Source organism: Tauraco erythrolophus, chromosome 10, assembly GCF_009769465.1.
Source record: "Tauraco erythrolophus isolate bTauEry1 chromosome 10, bTauEry1.pri, whole genome shotgun sequence".
Lineage (NCBI taxonomy): Eukaryota > Metazoa > Chordata > Aves > Musophagiformes > Musophagidae > Tauraco > Tauraco erythrolophus.
The window spans coordinates 4676036-4698154 of NC_141474.1; the positions used below are offsets into that span (position 1 = coordinate 4676036).

A 22119-nucleotide genomic window follows, 5' to 3' on the forward strand; every position below is an offset into this window, starting at 1 on the left:
TCAAACCTCTCCGTCCCTGCAGGCAGAGGAGAAGGACAGAGGAGAGCTGAGGATTAGGCCAACGTGATTTTCATAGCATTGATTTTTCTGACCACGGAGATAGTTTAGATGTTTTCTGGCCGTCGCCTGGTGTTACTGGAAAGCCAGGCTCTGGTGTGCTGCTTCCTCTGCAGTTTGAGGGGCACCTCACCTTGCTCCACTCCAGGTTGTCTAGAAAGAGGCCTCTTCCTGAGACGCTCAGATGACTTGGTGAATCGTCAAACCCTAAGTCGATGAATGTGGCTGTTGCCTCTGAGGTCCTCTGTCTCTCCCAAAGAGCTTCCTTTAACTGGGTTGTGTTTCCCCCCCGCCTCTTCCTTGTCTGCGTTCTCACAACCTACTTTCTGGCTATGACAAATGTCTCCTTTCTTCGTTTGCTGTAGCGAGAAAGCAGCAATCTCCCCCTCTGCCCTACCTAGATGAAAGCTTGCTTTCCACTCCTCACCAGGGGTTAAAGCGTGTTCCAGTTTTATTGGAGCTTGTGGTCAGTTCTCTTCCTCTATGGATGTTTATATTAAAGACTTTCATTACTAGTTCTCCATGCTCTCTCTAGGAGTGCTATTATTTTCCGCTCATAAAATTATTTATGGACTAGTAATAAATATGCCCTTTTTCTTTCTTTTTTTTCTTCCTTTTTTAATAGAGTTTGCCTGATTGGTAACATACTGGCTTAGGAAAGACAGCTTCTTGTTGACAATTTGCCTAGCACACCCGCCTGCCCAGACAGGAATGATGCTCTTCATGCACATGCCTACCCACGTGTTCATGGTGTCTCGTGGCCACCAACTGCCGTGGCCATTTTAAAGCTGTGTCACCTGTGTCACCCGTGTTAGAGCCACACCATAAAACTCATCGGGTGGAAGGAATCGCTTCCTACAGCGTTTCTCAAGAGGTGGCACTAATGAGCAAGGGAAAGGCTGGATCATGCTTTAAGTGGGCTTGGGGACAAGAGGTCTGGGCCACCTAACGCAGTGTCTACCATGCACCTTGGGTTGGTCTGCAGATGGGAATCGTTATGATCTGCAGATCTCTGGCCATGCTTTGTTCTCAGTTTCTAACACATCCGATTAGCATAGTAATCATAATCCCTTGTAAGCAAGTCAGGATGCGTAACACGCAGGAAATTAAGCAGAAAGGAGGAGAGGGAGGGAGAAAAATTAAGATGACAGCCCGCTGTGGTCAAGCACCATAACATGTAATAAAATGGATAATAGAATTGGGATGTTAGTGAAGTCGGCTGCCGTTGGTCTAACTTGGGGCCAGTGTCCTTTACCTCCAAGTAGATTCCCTGTAGGAATAGAAAGACTAAACCCTCCACCGTAAACTGTGTAGTCCAGGGAAAGCCTCACCTGACTGCTCCAACCATCTCTCCTCCCCTGAGGAACCTTGCTTGGAGGAGTGGGCAGCAGGTGACTGGGTAAAAACCAACCAGCTCCTTGGGGCATTCCCACTGCAGCTCTGTCCTGGGGGCCTTCCTGGAGCAGGCTGTGAGTGCTGCTGCCTCTTCTTTGTCTTTCTTCGCTTCTTGCTTTCCTGTTCCCTTTCCTTTCTCCCCCTACTTGTCTTACCAAGGGTGACAGCGGGGATGTACCAAATAAAAATGTTTGAGCCTCCTGGTCCACTCCTTGCAGCCAGGCAAGCCCTGGCCAAGGGACCGTGTAGGCAGCAGCAGGGACTCGCTTGTGGGATGTTTGCTGCCGAGCACCTCCCTGCAGCGTGGGAGCCCTGGGCTGCAGCCCCAGGTTTTCTCCCGCTCCGATGCCTGAGCAATGCCTGGTGCGGCACGAACCGCCCCGAGGCTGGGCTGCCATCACAAATGGGGTGATTGTCCCCTCCGCCGCCACAGTCTGCTCCTTGGGCTGTGCCCAGCCAGCTGGGACTTGTCCTCCTCTGAAATACACCTTCACCTGGAGTTTCTGGGTGCTCTCCATGCCAGCGTTCAACAAAAACACTCCATAGCGGAGATCTTGATCAAAACACATCTCGGGACTGGGTTGGGTGGGGGGTACCAGGGTGGGGGAGAAAAACATTTCTATCTGCTTACTTCCAAAGATTGTTTGCTCTGCCATGATTGATGCTGTGAGTTTCCCGGCATCCTGTAGCCTTCAGGGCTGTAGACAAGTGGGGAGCTGCCGGCTCTCCTAGCAGGCAGGGCTGCTTTCCACGTGTTGGCCGATGGACAGTTTGCAGTCTGGGTACTGGAGCTGTTCTTTGTTCTTTTTTGTTTTTTAATGGAAATATCCTGGTGGCAGGGCTGGTAGCTGTGCTCTCTGAGTGCCTCATTTGCTCAGCTGGCACCGTGCAGGGTGGGAGTTGGAGCCTGGTGAAATGAGGGCAGAAAAAAGGGGGTTTATCCAGGTCTTGGTCAGGTGTTGCTCTATTTTAAAAGCAGCAAACGTGGAAACTGGGAAGATGCCATGAATTTATGGCAAGGCAGGACTGATACATGTAGGGAAGACTGGTGAAAGGGAGAAGAGGAATTAGGAGGTAAAGGACTGTGTTTCTGCAGCCTTCCTTCCTCTCTCTCTTCCCACCCATTTTCTGCCCTGCACATCTGCGGTCTCTGAGCCCCAAACCCCGCTGCTGCTCTCCCACCGTGCTCCCTCTTTCTCTCCTTCTTGCATATATGGGATCAGACAGGCAGTATTTGGTATCTGTACTCTCAGGGTCTCTCTTGCCCTCCTGCCCAGGTGTGCTTTGAGAGACCTGCAGTGCCCACCTCCCTCCTGGTCTTCTTGGCCTCCGATGGCACCATCCCAAGCAACCAGCGCAAGCCAAGGGTCACTGTCCAGCTGAGCGACGTAGATGGGCTGAACCGCTCTTTGGGTGAGCAATCTATGGGCAGGGGCACAGTCGCTCACAGATTTGGGTGCTGCTGTCCCCTCTCTCCCATGCAGTACCTTCTGCTTCCCAAGCTGGTCTATTGGGATGTGTGAGGAAGCAGAACAGGTAAATCAAAAGCAGAGAAAATGTCCCTGGAGCTGAGCTGTTGGCTTCTTTCTTTGCCCTGTCTCTCAGGGATATATGAGCTGTCATGCCAGCACAACCCCCTCATCATCAACGTGACCCGTGGCCAGGAGGACCTGTCCCAGCGGACTGCTTCAGTGCTGCTCAACTTCTCCTCCCCGCTCGTGGGCATTGCAGCCGTGGCCCTGCGCACCTCAGCTCAGCCTGGCTCCTCTGACCCCACCACCTGCCTCCTCCAACACAAGGAGGAACATGGCCATCAGCCCTACAGGTATGGCCTTCTCAAGGCACTTCCCAATGGGCAACCAGAGTACCCCTCTCCTCTGGGGCTTTGTGCTTTGGTTCTGAAGTTTTTATCTACTCACCGAGTGCTTCGTGACTATTTTCAGGTGGCTTTTGAGATGGTGTTGGAAAATCCAGTGTAATGGGTCTTGATTTGCTTATCTCACTGGGGAGGGGAAGGCAGAAAATGGATTTTGTGTGTCTGTGGCCTGTGCGTCTGCCCGAAACGGCATTCCTGGCAGGAAAACCAAGCTGCTCCTGCTGAGGAGTTATCGCTGGGGGTTGCTGCTGAAGCTGAAGCATTGACTTCTTCAGCATATGATTTACAAGCTCTGTTTCCATCCATTCCAGTCTTCCCTGCACTGAGAGAGGTGGGGACAAAGCTCTCCTCCTCCTCTCTGACCTGACTCCTTGTCTACCCAAGGCTCCTCACCAAGTCTCATACTGCCTCCGTTGTGACGCAGCGATAACAATTAATAGTAGTAACAGTGCTTTAATTTGTTGATGTCCAGCACTTGCAGGCGTCCGCCTGTCTTCACAGAGCAGCAAACGAGAGGCGGCGTTTGCAGAGCGGGCGCCGCTTTCCGAGCGGGCCGTGCTGGCAGAGGGACGGGGAAGGACCGTCGTCCAAAATAGACTAAAATAAACAAGGCAGGCAGAGCCGTGCCAAACAGAGGCGTGGACCCAAGGAGGAATGAAAGGACGATGGATGCTCGGCTTTGTCCTCAAGGAGCAGTGAGGCTGATGACAGCCAGACCTGCCAAGTCTGGCTTTGCTTGCGGATCCCAGGCTCCCTGAAGTTACGAGCGTGCTGATCCAGGGCTCTGGTTCAGCCGATTACTCAAAGTGCAGTGCTGGGAATATGGATCTGGGGTCCAAGCTTTGCTGGAGCTATGGGGGTGTTAGGAGCGAAGGGCTTTGGCTGGGGTCATCGCATCGCTGCTGCTGTCATTTTGCTTCTGTTGATGGCCCTGGATGGACAAACGTCCCCGATAATGAACGAGCGTGTGTGTGTTTTGTCTAAAAGCTTGTGGGATCATGGTACAATTGATTTATGTAGAGTTCTGGAAGCCATGAATATCCTGCAGTTGCTTTTTACTTTTTCTTTTTTTTTTTAAATGCATGTGTGATTTATGTGGAAACATAAATCTTAGTGAGTCAGCATATAAATATTATTCTCAGCCTTACATTAAAGGATCAGCGTCCACCTGAAATGCAGTCCTTTTCCTCCTGGTAGCTGCTACAGCTATGTACACACATGCTTCTAAGACCCCAGCCAACTGATGTGGTTTTTCAATCACATTTTCTCATCCTTAAAAATAATTTTGTGCTCTCGTTGCTTGAGAGCTTCCCCTTCCCCCTCCAGAGTGAGGAAGAGGCTGACCGGGCGCAGCTGAGCATCACCTATGGATGGGGAGAAGCTCATATAGGGACAAATAGAGAGGAAAGTAGATGTTTTCCTCTTAAAAGTCTCATTATAGCTGAAACACAAGCCAACTCCCATGCTGCCGAAGTGCACAGAGCTGCGTGCTGTCCCCATCCATGGGTACGGCAGGATCCAGCAGCATCCTCGCATCTCCTCCTCCTCTTCCTCTTGCTGCCACCCTGCGGGCTCCCTGTGGCCCAGCCTTAGCTGTGGTACACTGAACTGAAGGTTGCACGTGTGCCCTTGGCAAACACTTGGGAGTAAATCAGATTCTCAGAGTTTTAGGAGTAGGAAATGCTATTTATAGTACTGCTTTTCTGGACAAAAGGCCTGCATATTTAGAAGGGGGGGTTAGGCTTACAACCTCCAGTAGCCTCACTAATAATAAGGGATCTCCCTCTGTTAAGTTAGGAAACATCCAAGTATCCCTTCCATATTACGTTTTTAAAATCTTTCGTCTCCAAAACAGCAGTATTTTTTTTTTTGAGGGCTAATAATCCATTTCATATAAGGCAGGTGGAATCTGGGGGGAAAAAAAAATCCCCTATAAAAATCCAGGAATATAAAATCTTAAGAGGTTTAGAGACGTTTGACTGTAAAAGATCACAGAAGATCTGCGTTACTCCTGTAAAGAAGCGAATTGACCGTTCACGCTCGTACACGCAGTACGTGCGTGCGAGTGCTTTCCTAAAATAACCTAAGAAAGGGACAGTAACAAAAGCAACAAAGAAACGAGGTTTCCTGACTGCAGTCTAGAGACGCTCGTTGCCAAAATAATAAATATACGATGGCTCGGTGTTTCTGCAGCATCTTTCATCCTGAAGGATCTCCAAGTGCTTTGCAGGCTGGGGAAAACAAAGAGATGGTGGGTTTTGCTGCTGAAACACAGCCATATCCAGGTCAGGAGGCAGCAGGTGTTTGATGCTAGAAAAGTACATCCTTGTTTTGAAAATAGAGTTGCCTTCTGCTTTCGGATCCGCTGGAGTCTCCGAAGGTTGGAAGAGCACCTGCAAGACCAAAGCAGCATGGTGTCCCTCCCTTGCACCTTGCTACCAGCACCAGGAACCCCTCTCTGCTGGCTCTGCCAGCAGCTCATGGCTCTTCTTTGCTTTCCACACCCAGTCACAACCTTGTGAGGTCAAGCAGAAATCAGACTTTTCACGAGTTTCCACCCAGGAGACTCCAACTCTCCCACTTTCATCCTTTTCTTTGTATTTTAAAACCGAACCACAGTCCCTCCTGTTTTCCTTGGTCCAGGCTATATGCTGAACCAGGGGAACATTGTTCATTTCCTCCATTATGTTTATTTTTAGCTCGGTTTTATTTTTAGTGTGTTTTTATTTTACGTTAGCGTGTGCTAGGGAGCGCCTTGGCGAGTTAACAGGAAAGGTGCTACAAAATGCAATTGGCATTGTGTTATTTCCTGCGTGAGTGCCCTCCTCTGCTCCCCCAAAAGTGGGTTCAGTGCATCCAGGGGAGTCTGATTTGGGTTCCTTTTATATGGAAAATAGGCGTCAGGGAAAGGAAAATCAGATGGAGGAGGGAGTTGTTTACGTATTTTCAATCGCTAAACTTTATTCAGCAAAGAGAAAAGGGCCATTTCCTGAGCAGATTTTATTTGGTTTTTCTTTCTTCCAGGCAGCAGGGTCAATTTATGAACTGTGCTTGTGCTGATGTGAAAATTTGTGGAGACCTGGGTAGACATGCTGGTGTTTCCTCTCCTTCCCTCTGGTCTAGGGTTGCCCCATGGTCGGGAACCTTGCACAAAGCCGATGGACACCTATGTTGGGATCTCAAGGTCATCCTTGATGGGCTGAGACATGCTCTCTGCAGCTTAATCAACTTCTTCAATTTAATGCTTTGTATGGGCTTTTTTGAGTATGCTCAGGGCATCTTCTGCCTTTCCCTGAGACTAGCCAGTCTCACCTAGGGGAAAAAAAAAAATCTCCCAACACCAGTTTGATTTTTGCGTTAAACACAGCAGATGAACAGCTTAGAAACACAGGGTGCTTGGTGTTACCTCATGGAAAGGGCCACCCAGTCTTGCTCCAAGCACAGCCAACCTGTGATATGGTCCCTGCTGAGCTATCCTTATGTCCAGTAACCCTCTCTGCTGAGAAGTTGCCTCTGATTTCAAGATGAAAGTTGCTGCTTTCGCTCCATCCTTGTCAGAAAGGTCTAAACACCTCCTACCCCTAGACTTCTTTCCTGTGCATGTCCATCTGTACGGAGTGATCTCATCTTCTCGCAGTCTCCTCTCTGTCATGATAAACAATTTTTTCTGTCTTAAGTCTCATAGCATAAGTCTTGCAGTCGAACTCCACTATTTCTACGTCCTTCTCGGTGGCGGATGTGGATCAGAAGCGAGTTTCTCTGGACAAGAGAGGAAGGGGCAGAAATAAGGTGCATCATGTTGCTGTGGGGACTGGATGGGGATAAAGGTGTCCTTTGGGATAGCTGACCATGCACCCTTGAGGAATACTGGCAGGTAAATCCTACCTGCATGCTGCTCTCACAGGGCCATCTGCCTCCGGGAAGGAGTCAGGCCAGCCCCTCTCAGGAGAAATGAAGGTCCGGTCTGTCCTACCTCAGGTTGGAAAGCTGACCAGACTGAAGTTGACATCCCTTCAGCCTCATTTTCTATGATTCTATAGATCTATTTTGGTGTAGTAAGCAACAAAGAAACATGGAAAGGAACTGTCTGGAAATACATTAAGGCTGATCTACTCTTGCTTCTTTTTCTGCCTTTGCCACTATGGGTACGGAGGGGCCAACAGGTCATTCAATGTCTTACTGGTGCTTTTTCTCTATCTGTGAGGTAGATGACAGCGGATGACTCACAGGGATGTTATTTGTTTGCCAAGTTTCTTTAGGAGTCGTGTACAGAAGCAAATATCTTTTCTTGAGGTGGCAACCTCAACGAAGATCGTAATCAAGAAGCATCACCACCGTTGGGTCTGTACATGTAGCCTGCTCCCACGAGGATGGTTGCTGTCAGACTTACTGGAAAAGTGAGACCTTTCCCCTTCACAAGAAACATGCCTGAAGGGAGAAATTCCCCAGTGTTTCCAAAACACCTTTTCTCATTTCCTAGCTATTCTCTTTTGCTAGACCACATTGGGGTAAACATCTTTTATCTCACTGATGTTCAGTGCTACAATCCAGACTCCACCAGAGTACGTGCAGTGACTACTTTTAACTTCAGGAGATTTGGCTGAAGCCTTTACTTTTTCATCCACATCCCCTATAAACCCCTGTCTCCAAAAAAAACTTGCACCATGAGATGAACTTGTTATAATAATTTTCCTCTGTTAGAGTTGGAGCTTGATGATAAGGGCTGTTTTAGCAGCAACCTTTGGGTTGAAAGCTTGGGTAGAGACTACAGCAATTTATGGATGATTTATTACACTTTAAGCAGCTGCACTGTATTTGGCTTGGCTTAGCTCGACTTGGGTAAGTCCATCCGTATATTCTGGGTTCCGTGAAATAATTGCTGTAAAATAGGAAACTTCCAAATTCTGAAAAGCTGGTTTTGTCACAACAAAACAACGTCTCCCTACCAGCAGTGTCATCACTGGCTCAGTGTGCTCCACTGAGGGCAGTTGCCTCCTGCTTTTATTCTAGAAAGATGAAGGATCCCAAAGGAAAAGCGTTGCTCTGGTTTATAGAATTGGTCCCATTGCAGAACAAAGCTCTTATCGTTCCAGAGCAGTTAGGGCCATCGCTAGGCAGAATTTCACAAATTTCCAGATCTGAATCTTTCTTTGATGTATGAGTTATTGGAGTTGGTGAGCTCAGAAAATCATGCAGGCTGGTGCTGATGTGGAATAAGTTAGGAGAAAAACCTTGGTATTTTGTGAAAATGTTGTTGACAAATCATTACTTTGAGCTTCAAAAGATGCTGGGATAAAAATGGACATTTTTTTGACATTTTATGCAGAAAAAAAATTAAAAAAAAATTGGCTCGTCCCACATCTCTTATACAGCATGAATCAGAAATGGCCAAATGTCAGGAGCTTGCAGCTGCGATACAGGAATTTCATTTATCATCAAAAGGAGAAAGAGCTCCTTCATGCTGAGATCAGAACTGGGCTAACGACACCATTTCCTCGTCCAGCCTTCGTTAGGGTGTTCCAGCGGCTGGGATCAATGATTTATTCCGTCACGTTACCCGAACCCCGGTAAGGCATGTGGATGGCAATGGGGCCAGGCCACGTGGCTTTGTTTTTTGTTTTGTTTCAGGGTTTTTTCGGGGTTCGGGTTTGTTTTTTTTTTGTATTTTTTATGCTGCACTTGTACAATATCAGGCTCAAGGATGTCCTGGCCTGGAGCATTGCAGTGGTAGTCATGATGATGCAGATAATGATAAAGGAAGCTATCAATGCAAAGTTTGTAGGTAGAGATGATATTTTTTTTTTTTCAAGCTTACTGATATATTTGAGGAAATCAGACTGCTTTCAGTGACACGAGCCCCTCTTCAGGGCTGGAATAGCAGCACCAGACTTCAAAGCTACATGTAGGATGAGAACAGCTTCTCAGAACTTGAGTCAATAGGTCTCGGATCGTTTCCAAAATAAAACCTAGCGGGTATTTGTGGGACAGGGGTGGTGTTAGTCACAAAGAAAACGGCAATAAGTTAGTCATCTTTTGGGGCAAAGAGAAAGCTCATTAATTGTAAGATCTATCTGTAGGCACATGTAGAATGTGTGCATGAGTGTATATAAAAAGAAAGATTTAGATATTATGGCCTGTAATTATCAATCCCTCATGTAACTAATCTATGTAATATTTTACACGTACAATAATACAGTAAGAAACTTGCTGATCTCTTGATCTACTTCATACCAGCACTGCTGCTTATGTTTCTGAACTGGTGGAAAACCAAAATGTGTCCAGGAGTGCTGAAAAGCATCACTGCATTGTTACCCTTTATTTAATAACAGTGGTGTCCTGACTACCAAGGCTGCCCCAGACGATGTGCCATCACTCCACCAGTGCCAGCCGAGCTGCTCTAGCCAAACGCTTGGCCTGGCTGGATGTGTATGGAGGTGCCACCACTCTCTCCGAACCAGCGCATGCTCCATAACTCAACACAACTTTATGAGCAGATGAAGTTGAGTGTCTTGGGGTCTTATGGTGGCTGACCAGCTGCCCTGTAGCCTATAGCTGCTTGGTGAACCCTCACTCATCTCCCAGTCCTGCTTCCCAACATGTGGACTGTGACTTGGCTGGATAATCCCCATGTGCCTGGTGGGAAGGGCTGTCTTGCTGCGATGTGTTGATGTAACACCAAGAACCATGGGATGCTGCACACTGGCTGCAGCTCCCTGCGTGTCCAGGACTGGTGAAGAAGGGGATGGGATTCAAGAGCAAGGCTGGAAGGAGGAGAAGCTCATCCCCTTTCACATGTGTGTGCAGAGACACACGAGGAGGTTTAGGACAGCGGCTCTGTCACGGGGAAGTGGAGTCGGGGATGGGAGTGTGTGTGTGTGTTGCGTGTGCTGGGGGCACAGGCAGGGAGCAGAGCAACCGGCCGGAGAAGGTGACTGCAGGAGGGGAGGGAAAGGGAGAGGGCTACAATTGGTACCAGATGCCCTCAGAAGCTAATGACCTGACAAACGCTGTGCTCGTAAAACAAATTCTTTAAAAAGGAAGCAAATGGAAATATAAGCTAGTGAAAGAATTTGCAGCAGCTGCCCTGAAACCATTTCTCACTTCATAAACAGGTCTGCATTGAAAAAACAGCCCCTTTCTTCTTACTCTCCTTTGTGGTCCCCTCCCGTGCCCACCGGCTCTCTCAGGGCTGTGGCTTGCAGGTTTCCACCGTGTCTTTGGCTCAGTGGACTTGTCCACAGTCAACAGCACATTGTGTTCCCTTAACATCTGTGTCGGCACTGTTTGGGGTTTTTTTTATATTTATTTATTTCATTATTTTATTTAATTTTTGGTGTCATTTGTGAGGTTTCTAGCCATGCATCCTTGGCTGGAGAGGTTGAGCAAACTCAAGAGGCAAAGGCTGCCTCTGCCTCCCCTGGGTGAAACACAGCGTGCGAATGCTGTCGGCAGCCCCATGCAAAGCTGGGAGCAGAGTGGGTGGCTTTGGGGTACACCTCCCTCCCTTCTCCCAGTTACCACCTGCAGCTGCTGTTGTTTTTTTTGCACTGGTACCACTTGGTAAAAGATAAAGCCTGACTGCTGGGTAACCAGCGTGTTTTCTTGTGGGAGCTGTTGTGTCGACCCTGTGTCTTGGCCCTGTTCCATCCCAGGTAATTAATCATAGAATCACAGAAGAGTTTGGGTTGGAAGGGACCTTAAAGACCATCTAGTTCCAACCCTGCTGCCATGGGCAGGGACACCTTCTACTACACCAGGTTGCCCAAAGCCTCATCCAACCTGGCCTTGAACACTTCCAGGGATGGGGCTTCTACAACTTCTACAACTTCTCTGGGCAACCTGTTCCAGTGCCTCACCACCTTCATTGTCAAAAATTTCTTCTGGCTGCATTTTAGCGATGGACACCATAGCCCCCTGGCTGGCACTCCTCTTTGCTGTGGGCCTATTTGTGATGCTTAATTAATTAGTACCAAACATCTGGTCCTTAGTGGGAAGCTGCTGTGGTGAGGAGGGAGCTGTTTATTTCCCAGGGATGGATGACACATTGCAAGCTTTACTGAGACCTCTTGTAGCTTGAGGTGGTGCACAGGGAAGGGTCATTTCTCCTTTCAGCTGCATCTCACCTTGGTGGCCACAGCTGAGTCTCTGGACAGGTGCTTGTTGAGTCGGTCTTGATCCCAAAGAAGCTGGTGTCAACATGCACAGGCTTGAAATGCCATGTCAGCCTGTGGGGAGATGAGCTGGAGTGGCCACACCACACAGCACTGATTTTGGAAGGAGCATTGCTGGGCCGTGCCTCCCTTCATCAGCTTGGAAGGGAGACAATGGTCTGTGGGAAGGTGTGGGCTGGGGTTGGACTGAAGTCCAGCCAAGGCAGAGGTGGGAAAAAGTACCCTCCTGGCATCATCTCTGGGAGACTTCAAGCCTGGAAGAAGCTGGGGCTGAGGGTTAGGTGTGCATCTCTGTAGGCACTTGTGACCTGCTGAGCATCCCGCGTGGGTGCCATGCAGAGAGCTGCTCCTTGCTGCAGAAGCCCTTGGACCCGCTCGCTGATCCCTTCCCTTCCCTCTTCTCCTCCACAGCTGTGTCCACGGTGCCTGTGCAGGATTGGGAAGTTGCACGCAGCCACTGCTTGCTCATGCTGCCACCCTCAACTGCACCTCCGATGGCCTGAGGTACATGGCATGCACCGTCGCCTGCGAAAAAGGCTTCGTCCTCCGCTCCATCAATGGGAAGAGCCTGAGCTCCACGCAGGTGAGTGGACCTCAGGGTGGGAGTGACCTCACGGCCCATTGGACTGAGTATTGGTTAAGAAAGGTTTAACCAAGAGTGTCACTCCAACCTGAGGTGGTTGGAGTGACTCTAGGGCACCTTGTTTCTTCAGCCCCGACATCCTTGCTGCTCTTCCAACTAACCTCAGCCCAATGGAGGCTCTGGTGCTGGACCTCCATGGTACTGGCTGGTGGTCCTGCTCTGGAGAACCCTCTCTTTCCCTTGCTGTAGTTCTCCTGGGTGCCCCAGCCCCGTGCTGCGTGCGGATCATGGCTCTGCTGGGTAAAAAGCTGCAGCAGGGGACATCCCAGGCCAGAGTGATGCACTCCCACAGAGGGAGAGGTAGACATTTCTGTTCTTCAGATGGGCATTGCTGGGAGGGTTAAACATCCCTGGGACATTTTCTCTCTTAAAGCTGAAGATCGTAGCTCAGGAAAAAGTGAAGTCATTGCAGAGTGGCTATATTTAGAGGCAGCTGACAGTACAGAGAGCTTTTCTTCCTTTGTGTCGCACTGCAATAACGTGGCCCATGCCAGCAGGGCAGCGCAGAGGTCACCATGAAAGGTTTGTTTTGCTTTCCAGAAGGCTGAGAGATGCCTGGTAAAAGCTGCAAGCCAGCATGGCTCTTAGCTGTTGACCAAGGAGACCTGGAGCTGAGCTACTGTGGGTCTGGGCAGTCACTTTGGCAGGGTCATGGGCACAGTGTGTCCCGTCCTTAGGCTGTTCCTGGAGGGGAAACAGGAGTCTTCAAGGCTGAGCTGGTCCCTGTGCTAGCCCGAACAAGAGTGTGAAGTCGCACAAGGTGCAAATAGATGGAGGCAAGTCAGGCCATGTCAGCAGGGTGGACCTCTTATCTCCTTGGAGAGTTGCAAGTGCTTGTGATAGCTGATGGGCGAGTTTCCTGTGCTGTGGCCGTCAGTGTTTGCCAAAGGAGAGGTGGGCGCTGGAGAGTGTGATGGGGTAGCTGGTGATGGACTGCTCGGCCCCTTGTCACTGGGGAGGTTATTAATTATGCAGCTGCTTGGCTCTGTGGGCCAAGCCACACCCATTCTCCTCTGAAATGGAACCACCCAAAATAAGTCTGCCTCGGGTGATGGTTTTCTCACGTTTGGCAGCGAGATGGGAAGCTTCTGGACAGAGCTTTGCCATGTGGCTGTCACAGCAGATGGCAGCTTGCAGGTGCCCTGCCTTGAGTCTCCGAGTGGTGTTAGTGATTTTGACTGCGTGACCCTACACATCTTGAGGCATTTTGGGAAAATGCACACAGGGATCCCTTCTGCATCCTCTCCACCTGGTTCAGCTACACCGTGATCCTACTGCACACCCAAGAGCACCAGGCTCAAACTTAGTGATGTCCTTCACAGCCACCACGTCCACGTTCAATCCAAACGTGTTGGCTGGGAGGACAGGTCACACATCGGTCTGTACGAGCCGTGTGGTTGTACTCAGCCAGCGAAGGGACATCAGGAACAGTTGAAAGACACCTCTTTGGTCTGCAGCCTCTGCCTGAGGACCGCTGAGCCGGGTTAGTGGTCTGGGAGCGGAAACCATATAACAGTTTGGGTTAGAAGGGATTGTTAAAAGATCATCTAGTCCAACTGCCCTGCAGTGACTAGGGACATCTTTCTCCGGACCAGATTGCTCATGGCACACCATCATCTACCACTCTGTTTTGACAAAGTCCGTGGCACACGTTGACCATGTTTTTAGTGGTGGGACCACTGGGGGTTAAGTTCTCATGCAATTGCCCAGCTACATAAGAGGGGCTGTGTAATTAGGATTTGTAAATGAAGTTATATGAACCCCTGATCTCAGTGGGGTATGTGGGCTGAGGCATGAGAGAATCGCTACCTTTAGGGAAGAACAATCATCAGGGGAGCTGCATGCTGATGGCTGAAGTAAGACTTGATTTCGTAAGGGAGAAAATTGCAGCACGCGGAGCTGGGAATGACTTGGAGCTCTGGAAGCTGTGGTATATCTTCAAGGGATTTTTCTTTTTTCCTTTATGTGCTCTGGCACTGCTCAGACAGCGTTTTCTGGAAACAGGCGGTTACAGACCAAGCATTAGAAGGTCTCTTGTGCAGGTGGCTTGTATGTGTTACCCCGAGGGCCAGGCTTCACACCCCAAACATCACCCTGTGGACAGGTAAGGGCTTTGAGACTCAGTGTCCAGAGCGAAGAGAAAGGGCACGTTGCGGGAGGAGAAATGGGGGAAAGCTCTGGATGTTCTGAAACCTGGGTCAACCCTTTCTGCTGCGGTGGCAAACCAGTAGACTAAAGCTTGCTCGCCGGGGTCTGATGGAGCCTTGCTTTCTCCGCAGCAGGAGGTGGTGCTGACATGCAACATGGGGCGGTGGGACAGATCTGTGACTTGTGACCCTGTCGACTGTGGTGTCCCTGACCAGTCCCACGTGTACTACGCTGAGTTCTCCTGCCCCAAGGGGACCACCTACCTGCAGAGATGTTCCTTCTCCTGCATCCACCCAGCCAAGCTTCAAGGTATGGTCTAGAATGCTGAGGGATTTAACTCTCCCTGTTTGGTGCCACCTTTTCATGCCTGTCCCAAGCTGTTCAAGCAAAGCTTTGAAACTTCAGATTTCCTGCTTATCCTGGTTTTTCCCAGCCAAGTAAGGTCTTGAGAGACCTCCTGAAATGGTGGGCAACCATGCCAAATTGCAAAGGGACACCATAGTCTGGGAATAATTCCTTCTGACTCCCATCTCCTGGCTGACAGCCCTTATCCATCCACCTCAAAGTGCAGTGATGTCTTCTCATGATAGCTGGTGAGGTCTAGCAGCCTCCAGCATTATGGGGATGAGGGAGGGAAGTGGTGAGTGGACAGACAGAGAGGACTTCAGAGAGCCAGAAGTGGCTCGGTGACTGTGGGAAAGTGTCTAGTTGAGGAGTCCCAGGGCTGTACAAAGCCATAGAGACCGACTGATGCCCACAGCTGCAGAGCAGTCTGGGAGATGTTCACCACCCAGACACACAGCAGTCCCCCAGACACGCCATGGCCTGGCTTTCATTCTGCCGACTCCATCAATAGCCGCAGGAATGTTTTTTAAGCCAAGTTGGAGCAATAGAGCTACTGTTCCTGTCTATACAAGACTGAGCTGGACGGGATTTCAGGGGTGATTGCCTTGACAGCTTCAAGCATTGGGACTTTATGTGAGTTTCCACCAGTGCCTTTGCTCTGAACAATCACATACAACAAATCATTTTAATGGGTGCCCTATTTTATGGAGACATTTATAGCTGAAACGTATGAAAATCGTTTACTTTTTTTTAAAAAAAAAAAAAATTAAATCCAAGGAGCAAAAACTGCAGGGACTTAAGGTCCCGTTTCGTGACGGGGCGGGAGATGCCAGCAGATCCCCTGCATGAGCTGATCAAAGGGTAGCACGTGAACGATGACTCGACAGCCCAAATTCTGCACGAACCGGTGCTCGTTGCCTTGGGTGGGTCAGCTGAGGGCAGGGTTTTCATCTGATCTTTCGCTCGCAGCCGCCTTCTTGTTCCCGCTGAAGTCAACGGGAGGTTTGCCATGGGCTCCCTTGGTGGGAAGGCGTCGCCTCACTGGAGCGCCCTGGGTGACTTCCAGCAGCTGACACGACGGCTGGCCGTGCTCAGCCAAGGCTGCCGAGCCACGCGGGTGAAGTCGTGGAGGTCCAGCCGACTACAGCTGAGCTGTCGATGCAGGGACGTGCCTGACGCTTGTTCTCCCCGAAGGCTCGCGTCCTTACGGGCAGGCTCTCAAGGCTAATAAATGCTAAGAATAGGCAAGGAAAGGATGACATGTCTGTGCAGCGCTCAGAGGCGGGGGGAGACCCTCGGCAGCGCCGGCCCGCTGGGAACGCAGGCGCTGCGTGGAGGCATGGTCTTGCCCCTGGTCCAAGAGCAGTCGTAGACAGAGCAGTGATCCCATAAAAATTTTAAATAAAAAAGAAAAGCAAAGCTCGAAGGGAGCGTGGAGCAGTCTGGCCGCACCAGGAACCTGCTGATCCAAACCCTTCAGTAGGAAGAGTCCCATTCACTCCTGTCCAGCTTTTTTTCTTTTTCCTTGCTCAGCAGTTCCCAGTGAACCATCCATCATCCATACCATGTGGGTGAGGCTGTCTTGGACACTTACCGCAGGCTCCCAGAGCTCTGCATGGTTTCGACCACCCCTTAGCTGGATCTACCAAACCCCTTTTTCTCTAGAGGGACAACAGAAAGTTGAACTGAAATACTCAACCCAAGCCTTTAGCAATGGATGGTTTGAATTCCCAGTCACACCAGTTAAGGCTCTCACATCTGTCCTGCTAGTGCTTTCCAACCTGGGGTGCACGTGTAGCACAGGGTACAAGAGCTTGTAAGGGAAGGTAAGGACACGCTGCAAAAAGCACCTGGGAAGAACAAAGATGAGCTGAGTTAAACATGACAGATACCTGTCATACACTTAAGCCCTCAGCCCACTGAAGGCTCTCCTGAGACATTGCTGGAGAGGGAAGTTTAAGGGGATTTTTGGGGAGATTTGCAAAACCAAGATCCTTTCTTCATTTCCTAGAAGTTGCCCCTTCCCTGCTTCTGTCTGCATTCAAGGAATGTCTGCCCTAGCCTGACCAACTGTGCAATGGAGTTAGTGGTCTTTATATTTGTGGCCTCCCTTGGCATCAGTATCCACTCTAACAGGAGGGCTTTTGCTGGTTACTCTGAACTTCCCTCAGCAGAACTCCATCCCCGGGTCAGGTGTAACCCCAACACACTGCTTCTCTTTTGGGATCAGGAACAAACCAGTGGCTGACCTGCCTGGACGATGGTCTCTGGTCGCTCCCTGAAGCCTACTGCAAACTGGAGTGCGACACTCCTCCCGCGGTGGCCAACGCCAAGCTCCTGGTCCCACGGTGCCTGCGAGGGAACCATGACGTGGGCTCAGTCTGTCGCTACAAGTGCAAGCCTGGATACCACGTGGCTGAGAACACAGCGGGCAAGCCTAAGAAGTAAGTCTGTGGTGGGTCTGTTATCATCATTCCCTTCCTCCTCTTCTTCTACCATGAGCGAGGAGGAGAGGTGATGGCATGCTGGCAGTCTCGAGGAGCTGATTTGATAGATACAAGGTCGAGCAGCTTGCTCTGGTCATGCAGAGCTCTTGAAATATGAGAGGTGTTCCCCCCAGTTTAGGTGGAAGCAGGTGGGAACAAGATGTAAACTGCTGTTGCACATACGTGTACGTTAAGTGCCTTAACCTAAAGCATGTGAGTTTTCCCCTGCACCTCAACGCACTTGTCAGTTGGTGAAAATGGAGCACGTACAGAAGCCTTTGAGGACTCTCAGGTAATTAGACGTAATGAGATGCTGGAAGATTCTTGGAGTCTTTCCTAAAAGTGATAAAACCTTGATCAGGGCGCTGGGGGCTGTAAGAATGAACGACTGCCTTTTGTCAGGGTTAATGTGTTACCCCCCTGCACATCTTGGCTAAGTTTAATCTCAAGTGTTGGCGTTTCAATTGGAGAAGACTTCTCCTGATGCTTCGGGGAAAAATTCCTGGTGACTGGCTAGCGCTCCGCTCGGCCGATATCGTAACACTGGGGTAAAGCAGTGTTTTATCTGCGACACCTCCAGCTGAAGTCCCCATTGGGTACAGTCACTAAAGATTCCCCGGCACTGGCGGGGTCCTCCCCAGAGTCTCAACGCTAGCCCAGATCAGGTAATTACGTGCTAATTGTTTAATGCCCCCTTCCAGTTTTAATTGGATGCAGACTTCATCTCTGCTTTGCTCTGGGGTAGGGTTGTTGCTCACTGGGAAGCAGTTGCCAAATTTCTTGCCTCGCAATGAAGGAAGTGGTTTCTGTAAACAGTTTTTTGCAGCATGAGGAGTGTTTCTTGGGCCAAGGGAAGCTGAGCAAATTATGATCACGGCTACGGTCACACGGGCTGCTTTGCAAACTGCAGAGCTGCTTGCGTGCCTGTGGCATTTCAGGCACTGGACGTGCAATGGGATGAACTCCAGCTTGCAAAGTCAGGCCATTGCAGTCACGCTGCAGTAACTGCTGGTAAAAAAGATGCCCTCTGGGACTTCCTGAGGTGCTCCTCTGCTGTGTGTGTAACTCGCCTGTGGGTCTGAAGAGCCTGTGAGACAAGTCAAGGAAAATCATGCAGAGTGGTTTGCGTTTTCGTAGCCGTGCACGTTGACATGGCATTTTCACGTTTGCTGTTGTCATCACTACTAATTCGTCCAACATCTTTGGTGGTAGAGTGCGATCCTGCTATGGTAAGCAAGAAAAACCCCATTTTAATAGAAACAGAAAATTCATTGCTTTCTTATCATGCAGATTAACTGCTATGTGAGTGGCCTGATTCAAAGCAAAAGCCTTTCCTTGGAAGTGTAAATGTCCATGTACTGTCTTGTCTGGAGCTCTGTGTATACACTCAGCATGAGTACAAACCCCTTGGCAGGTGTAGTGAGTAGCAACTACTAGCTAGCCAGCGGGCCAGTCTGTTGCTGGAAGTCCTTCTGGTGTTTCAGGCCTGGCAGGTGGAGGATGAGAGCTGCCAGAGGGAGAGGTTGCTTGCTTTCTTCAGGCCAGTTTTGGAGAAAGCAAGTTGTTGGAGAAGGTGATGGAGAGCTCTGAAAGGGACTGGTGCTGGTGGAGTGAAGGTTGCTGATGTGCTGGTGAGGGAGCAGGGTCTCAACTGATAACTTGGACATCAGGTTTTTGAGGTCTTCCAAAGTCTTTCTGGGTTCAGCAAACTGAGTTCTTCATCTGTTTTCTCCCTTTTGTCCATCAACCCAGCAAGCACCAGCCTTGCTAAAGGATTTAGCGTTGTATAGGTGTTGGTGGGTGTAAGAACACAAGAACCTTTATGTGTACTAGATATTGGACAAAAGTCAGGCATGATCCACAGCTGACACTGAAGACTCCCCATGCCAACTAACTAGCTCGACCTTGGAAATATAGTCAGACTCCCTTCAAATTATTCTTCCAGCTCTAGTGATCGTGCCTTTCTAGAGGGGAACAATGGAAGAAGTGTAACCCCCAGCTGGCCTTGGTAACCAGCTATGGGGCTCAGACTGTTGTCTAGGGAAGGTGTCTCCATCTTCGGGTGTGTCTGGGTTCCCAAGGGATCAGCCCACTCTGCTCCTGTGTGAAAGACATGCTTATCTTCTCACAGCACTGTTATAAGAAGCTTGGTTGTCTCCTTCGAGGGCTGCTTGTAGATGCATTTGAGGGCTGCTTGTAGGCACTTTACTTCAGGGGTAGCTCTGGATTCTCCATGGACAGGGACAGTTGAGCTGTAATGTGAACAAGCAGGAACCCAGCACAGCCATGGCTCAGCATCACCTCCTGATTAGCTGCTTTTTTTGATCAACCTTCTGCAATGAGTTCCTCTCTCAGACATCTTGTAAAACATCGTGGCCGCTGCAGCTGGAATTGGGGACCAGCCCCTGGGGCTTTGCTCCTCGGGTGGTAGGGCTATGGTGCCTGCCTTACGCAGGGACTGGGATCCAGCTGTCTCTGTCCAGGATGAGATACTCTTGGACACAGGTGCTCGTATGATTCCCTCACTTCTGTTTCCTTAGTTGAATTTTACTGCAGGGGCAGTAAGGTTGCTTAGATGGCTCCTGCAGTCTTAGTTGAAATTCCTTTCCCATAGCATAAGTGGAAGAGAAAGGGGATAAAGAAATGTGTTGTCTCGGAGAAAATGCTTTTATTTATTAACGTGAGTGAGGAAAGGCCCTTCAGAAATCACTGCTTGTCAGCAAGGGATCCTTGAGGAAACAGTGACTGTGCAATCGAGATCCCACTAGAGATTTGCTGCCTTTCTGCTGGCAGGATCATCTCACTGACAATGCTGACATGAAGGGTAGATCTTCTTTGGCTCTTCCTAAAGGAGATCTGTTTTCAGCCTGGAGTGCCCACATGACAACTGGAAACCAGACTGTTAAGCTACTTCACACCTACACCCAAAATAACGGTAACAAGGGGAACTTGGTGTGTGCGTTCGTGCTTTGTGATGGGACATCTCTGGTTTTGAGCAGCATCTGTCCAATGGCAGCACCAACCCACTCACCTGCATCACACAGAGAAATGAACTGCCAAGGAGCAACGTTTGGTGTCATCCAGGGCTGCAGCATTGGAAAGATCTAGCCTGAAAGTCAGAGGTCGGATACTTTGGGGAAAACGGGCATCACCTCCACAGTGGTCCCTGCTTTGCTTCAATCACAAAGTGCCATCTGAAGCAGCTGTCCAACAGGAGAACCTAGGACATCCTTTAGAGGAGCAGTCTGATGTGGGAGGTGTGCTCTCAGTTTAGAGACCAAAAGGTCAGATGCTGCAGAATGGTTGTTTCACTTGCCCAGCACAGGATGATTCCTTGGAGAGATGAGATTTTGGGATCTCAAAGCTACCCTTGTGAAAGGTTGAGCCCCTTCTGCTAGCTTGAGAGAATGAAGCAAAGAAGAACGGGAGACCCAGTGAAATTTCGACTGCATTCGAAAGGAGGCCAAGGGAGCACAGCCCAGCTCCCTGCTGAGCTTCCACCTTCCACGGAGGTGCCAACCCCTCTGCCTCCTCTCCCTGTTCAAAGACTACGGTGGGCTGACGGGGGCCATGAAAGAGGGAGAGGTGGCAGGAGAAATTGGAGGAGAAGCTGGACTGGAAGGGACTTAGCAGACCAGGAGGCTGGAAGTGCCTCAGAAGGATCACAGCAGGCAAAGCAGGACAGCTTAACTCGGGGGCATCGGAGTCTAGCAGGGCACCAGGCCACCAAACATTCATGGTGGGTGTGGAGGTGTGGGGCACTCGCTGCTTCTGCCCACATCTGACCCCTTCCAGGTAAAACGCAAACACCCATGCAGCTGAAGGAGCCCAACAGCCAGGTAAAGAAAACACAGGCTGTGTTACTTCCACCTCTGAGGTCTCTGATGAAGATTTACAGCCCCAGTTGCCCGCGCTGTTTGGAGCAAAGCAGCAGAGGTCCTACAAGCTGGTGTTGATTTCTTTCAGTTCACTGGCGAATCTCCCCTGCTTCCCTCCTATTCTTTTTGAAGCCGTCGGTCTCCTGCCATGGGAGAGGAGGCTTTACACTCATTTATCACCCTTCCTCTACAGCAAACCCAGTTCCCCCAAGCTTGGCTGCCCCAGTATGCTGCTGGATCCCAGCCAGGCTCCTGCGTGCTCAGCTCCTGGAGCTGGGCGAGCGCTCATGCCTTCACGTCAGACGCAGCCCTCGCTGGCCTCAGACGTCTCCCCTGCCTCCTCTACCCATTAGGTATCTGCTTGCCCGCTTGGAAGGGGAAGCTTTGACTCTGATTTTCCTGGCTTCCTCGTTAATCCTCAAGAAATGCTGCTAACCCAGATCAGAAGAAGTCAGGGGGTCTGGAAATTTCAAGCTGCTATGAGGTTGTGTGGTTTCTTTTATGTATATATATTTTTTTTTTTTTTTTTAAAGACTCTCCCTTCACTTCTCCATGCCTTCATATAAACTGCTCACTTCATACGTGCGGCAGTGGTCCACACGCCACCTTCCACCCTGGGGTCAGCCCAGGCCAGCCCTGTTTGAAATTCCCCAGCACGGATGCTGGTGGTGGGGTGAGCCTCCAGAAGAAGGTGGCTTCTCACCCCAGGTCTAAGGGGGTGCAAGCCTGGGGAGAGGTGGGAAGAGGCCATGCGTGGTGCTGACGCTGCTCCAACGCCACATCAAGACCAGAAGCCCCGGTGAAGACGATGGGGCTGCAGACCACAGCGTGCACCTGTGCAAACTGCAGCTCCCACGGTGTGCACCTCCCCATGCTCAGCCACTCTCCTCGGGTCTTCCCGTGGCTCCCGGGCAAAGGGCCTCAGCCGCAATTCGGAGGAGCAACAGGGAGGTGCGGTGGCTGTGTAGGTGTTATTCCAGTGTCCAATGGAAGAGTGGGAAGTAGCGAGTGGCTGGATGCTCGTGATTTGTGAAGGAGTTTGCCCGGTGCCGGAGGCATTGCTGTCACAGTGAGGCTTTGCGCCGCTGGTTTGCTCCTATGGCTGTGACTCCATCAACTT

The 22119-nt window shown here is 50.1% G+C and overlaps 1 protein-coding gene across 1 annotated transcript in view; it reads left to right on the forward strand.

The window, feature by feature from the left end:
- The window catches only part of PAPPA2 (pappalysin 2), an 88252-nt gene that overhangs the window by 43827 nt on the left and 22306 nt on the right, over positions 1-22119 (forward strand). The window contains 5 exon segments of the mRNA XM_086617569.1: positions 2730-2865; positions 3058-3277; positions 11911-12082; positions 14422-14599; positions 16866-17079. Of these exon segments, the coding sequence (XP_086473695.1) occupies positions 2730-2865; positions 3058-3277; positions 11911-12082; positions 14422-14599; positions 16866-17079 (920 nt within the window).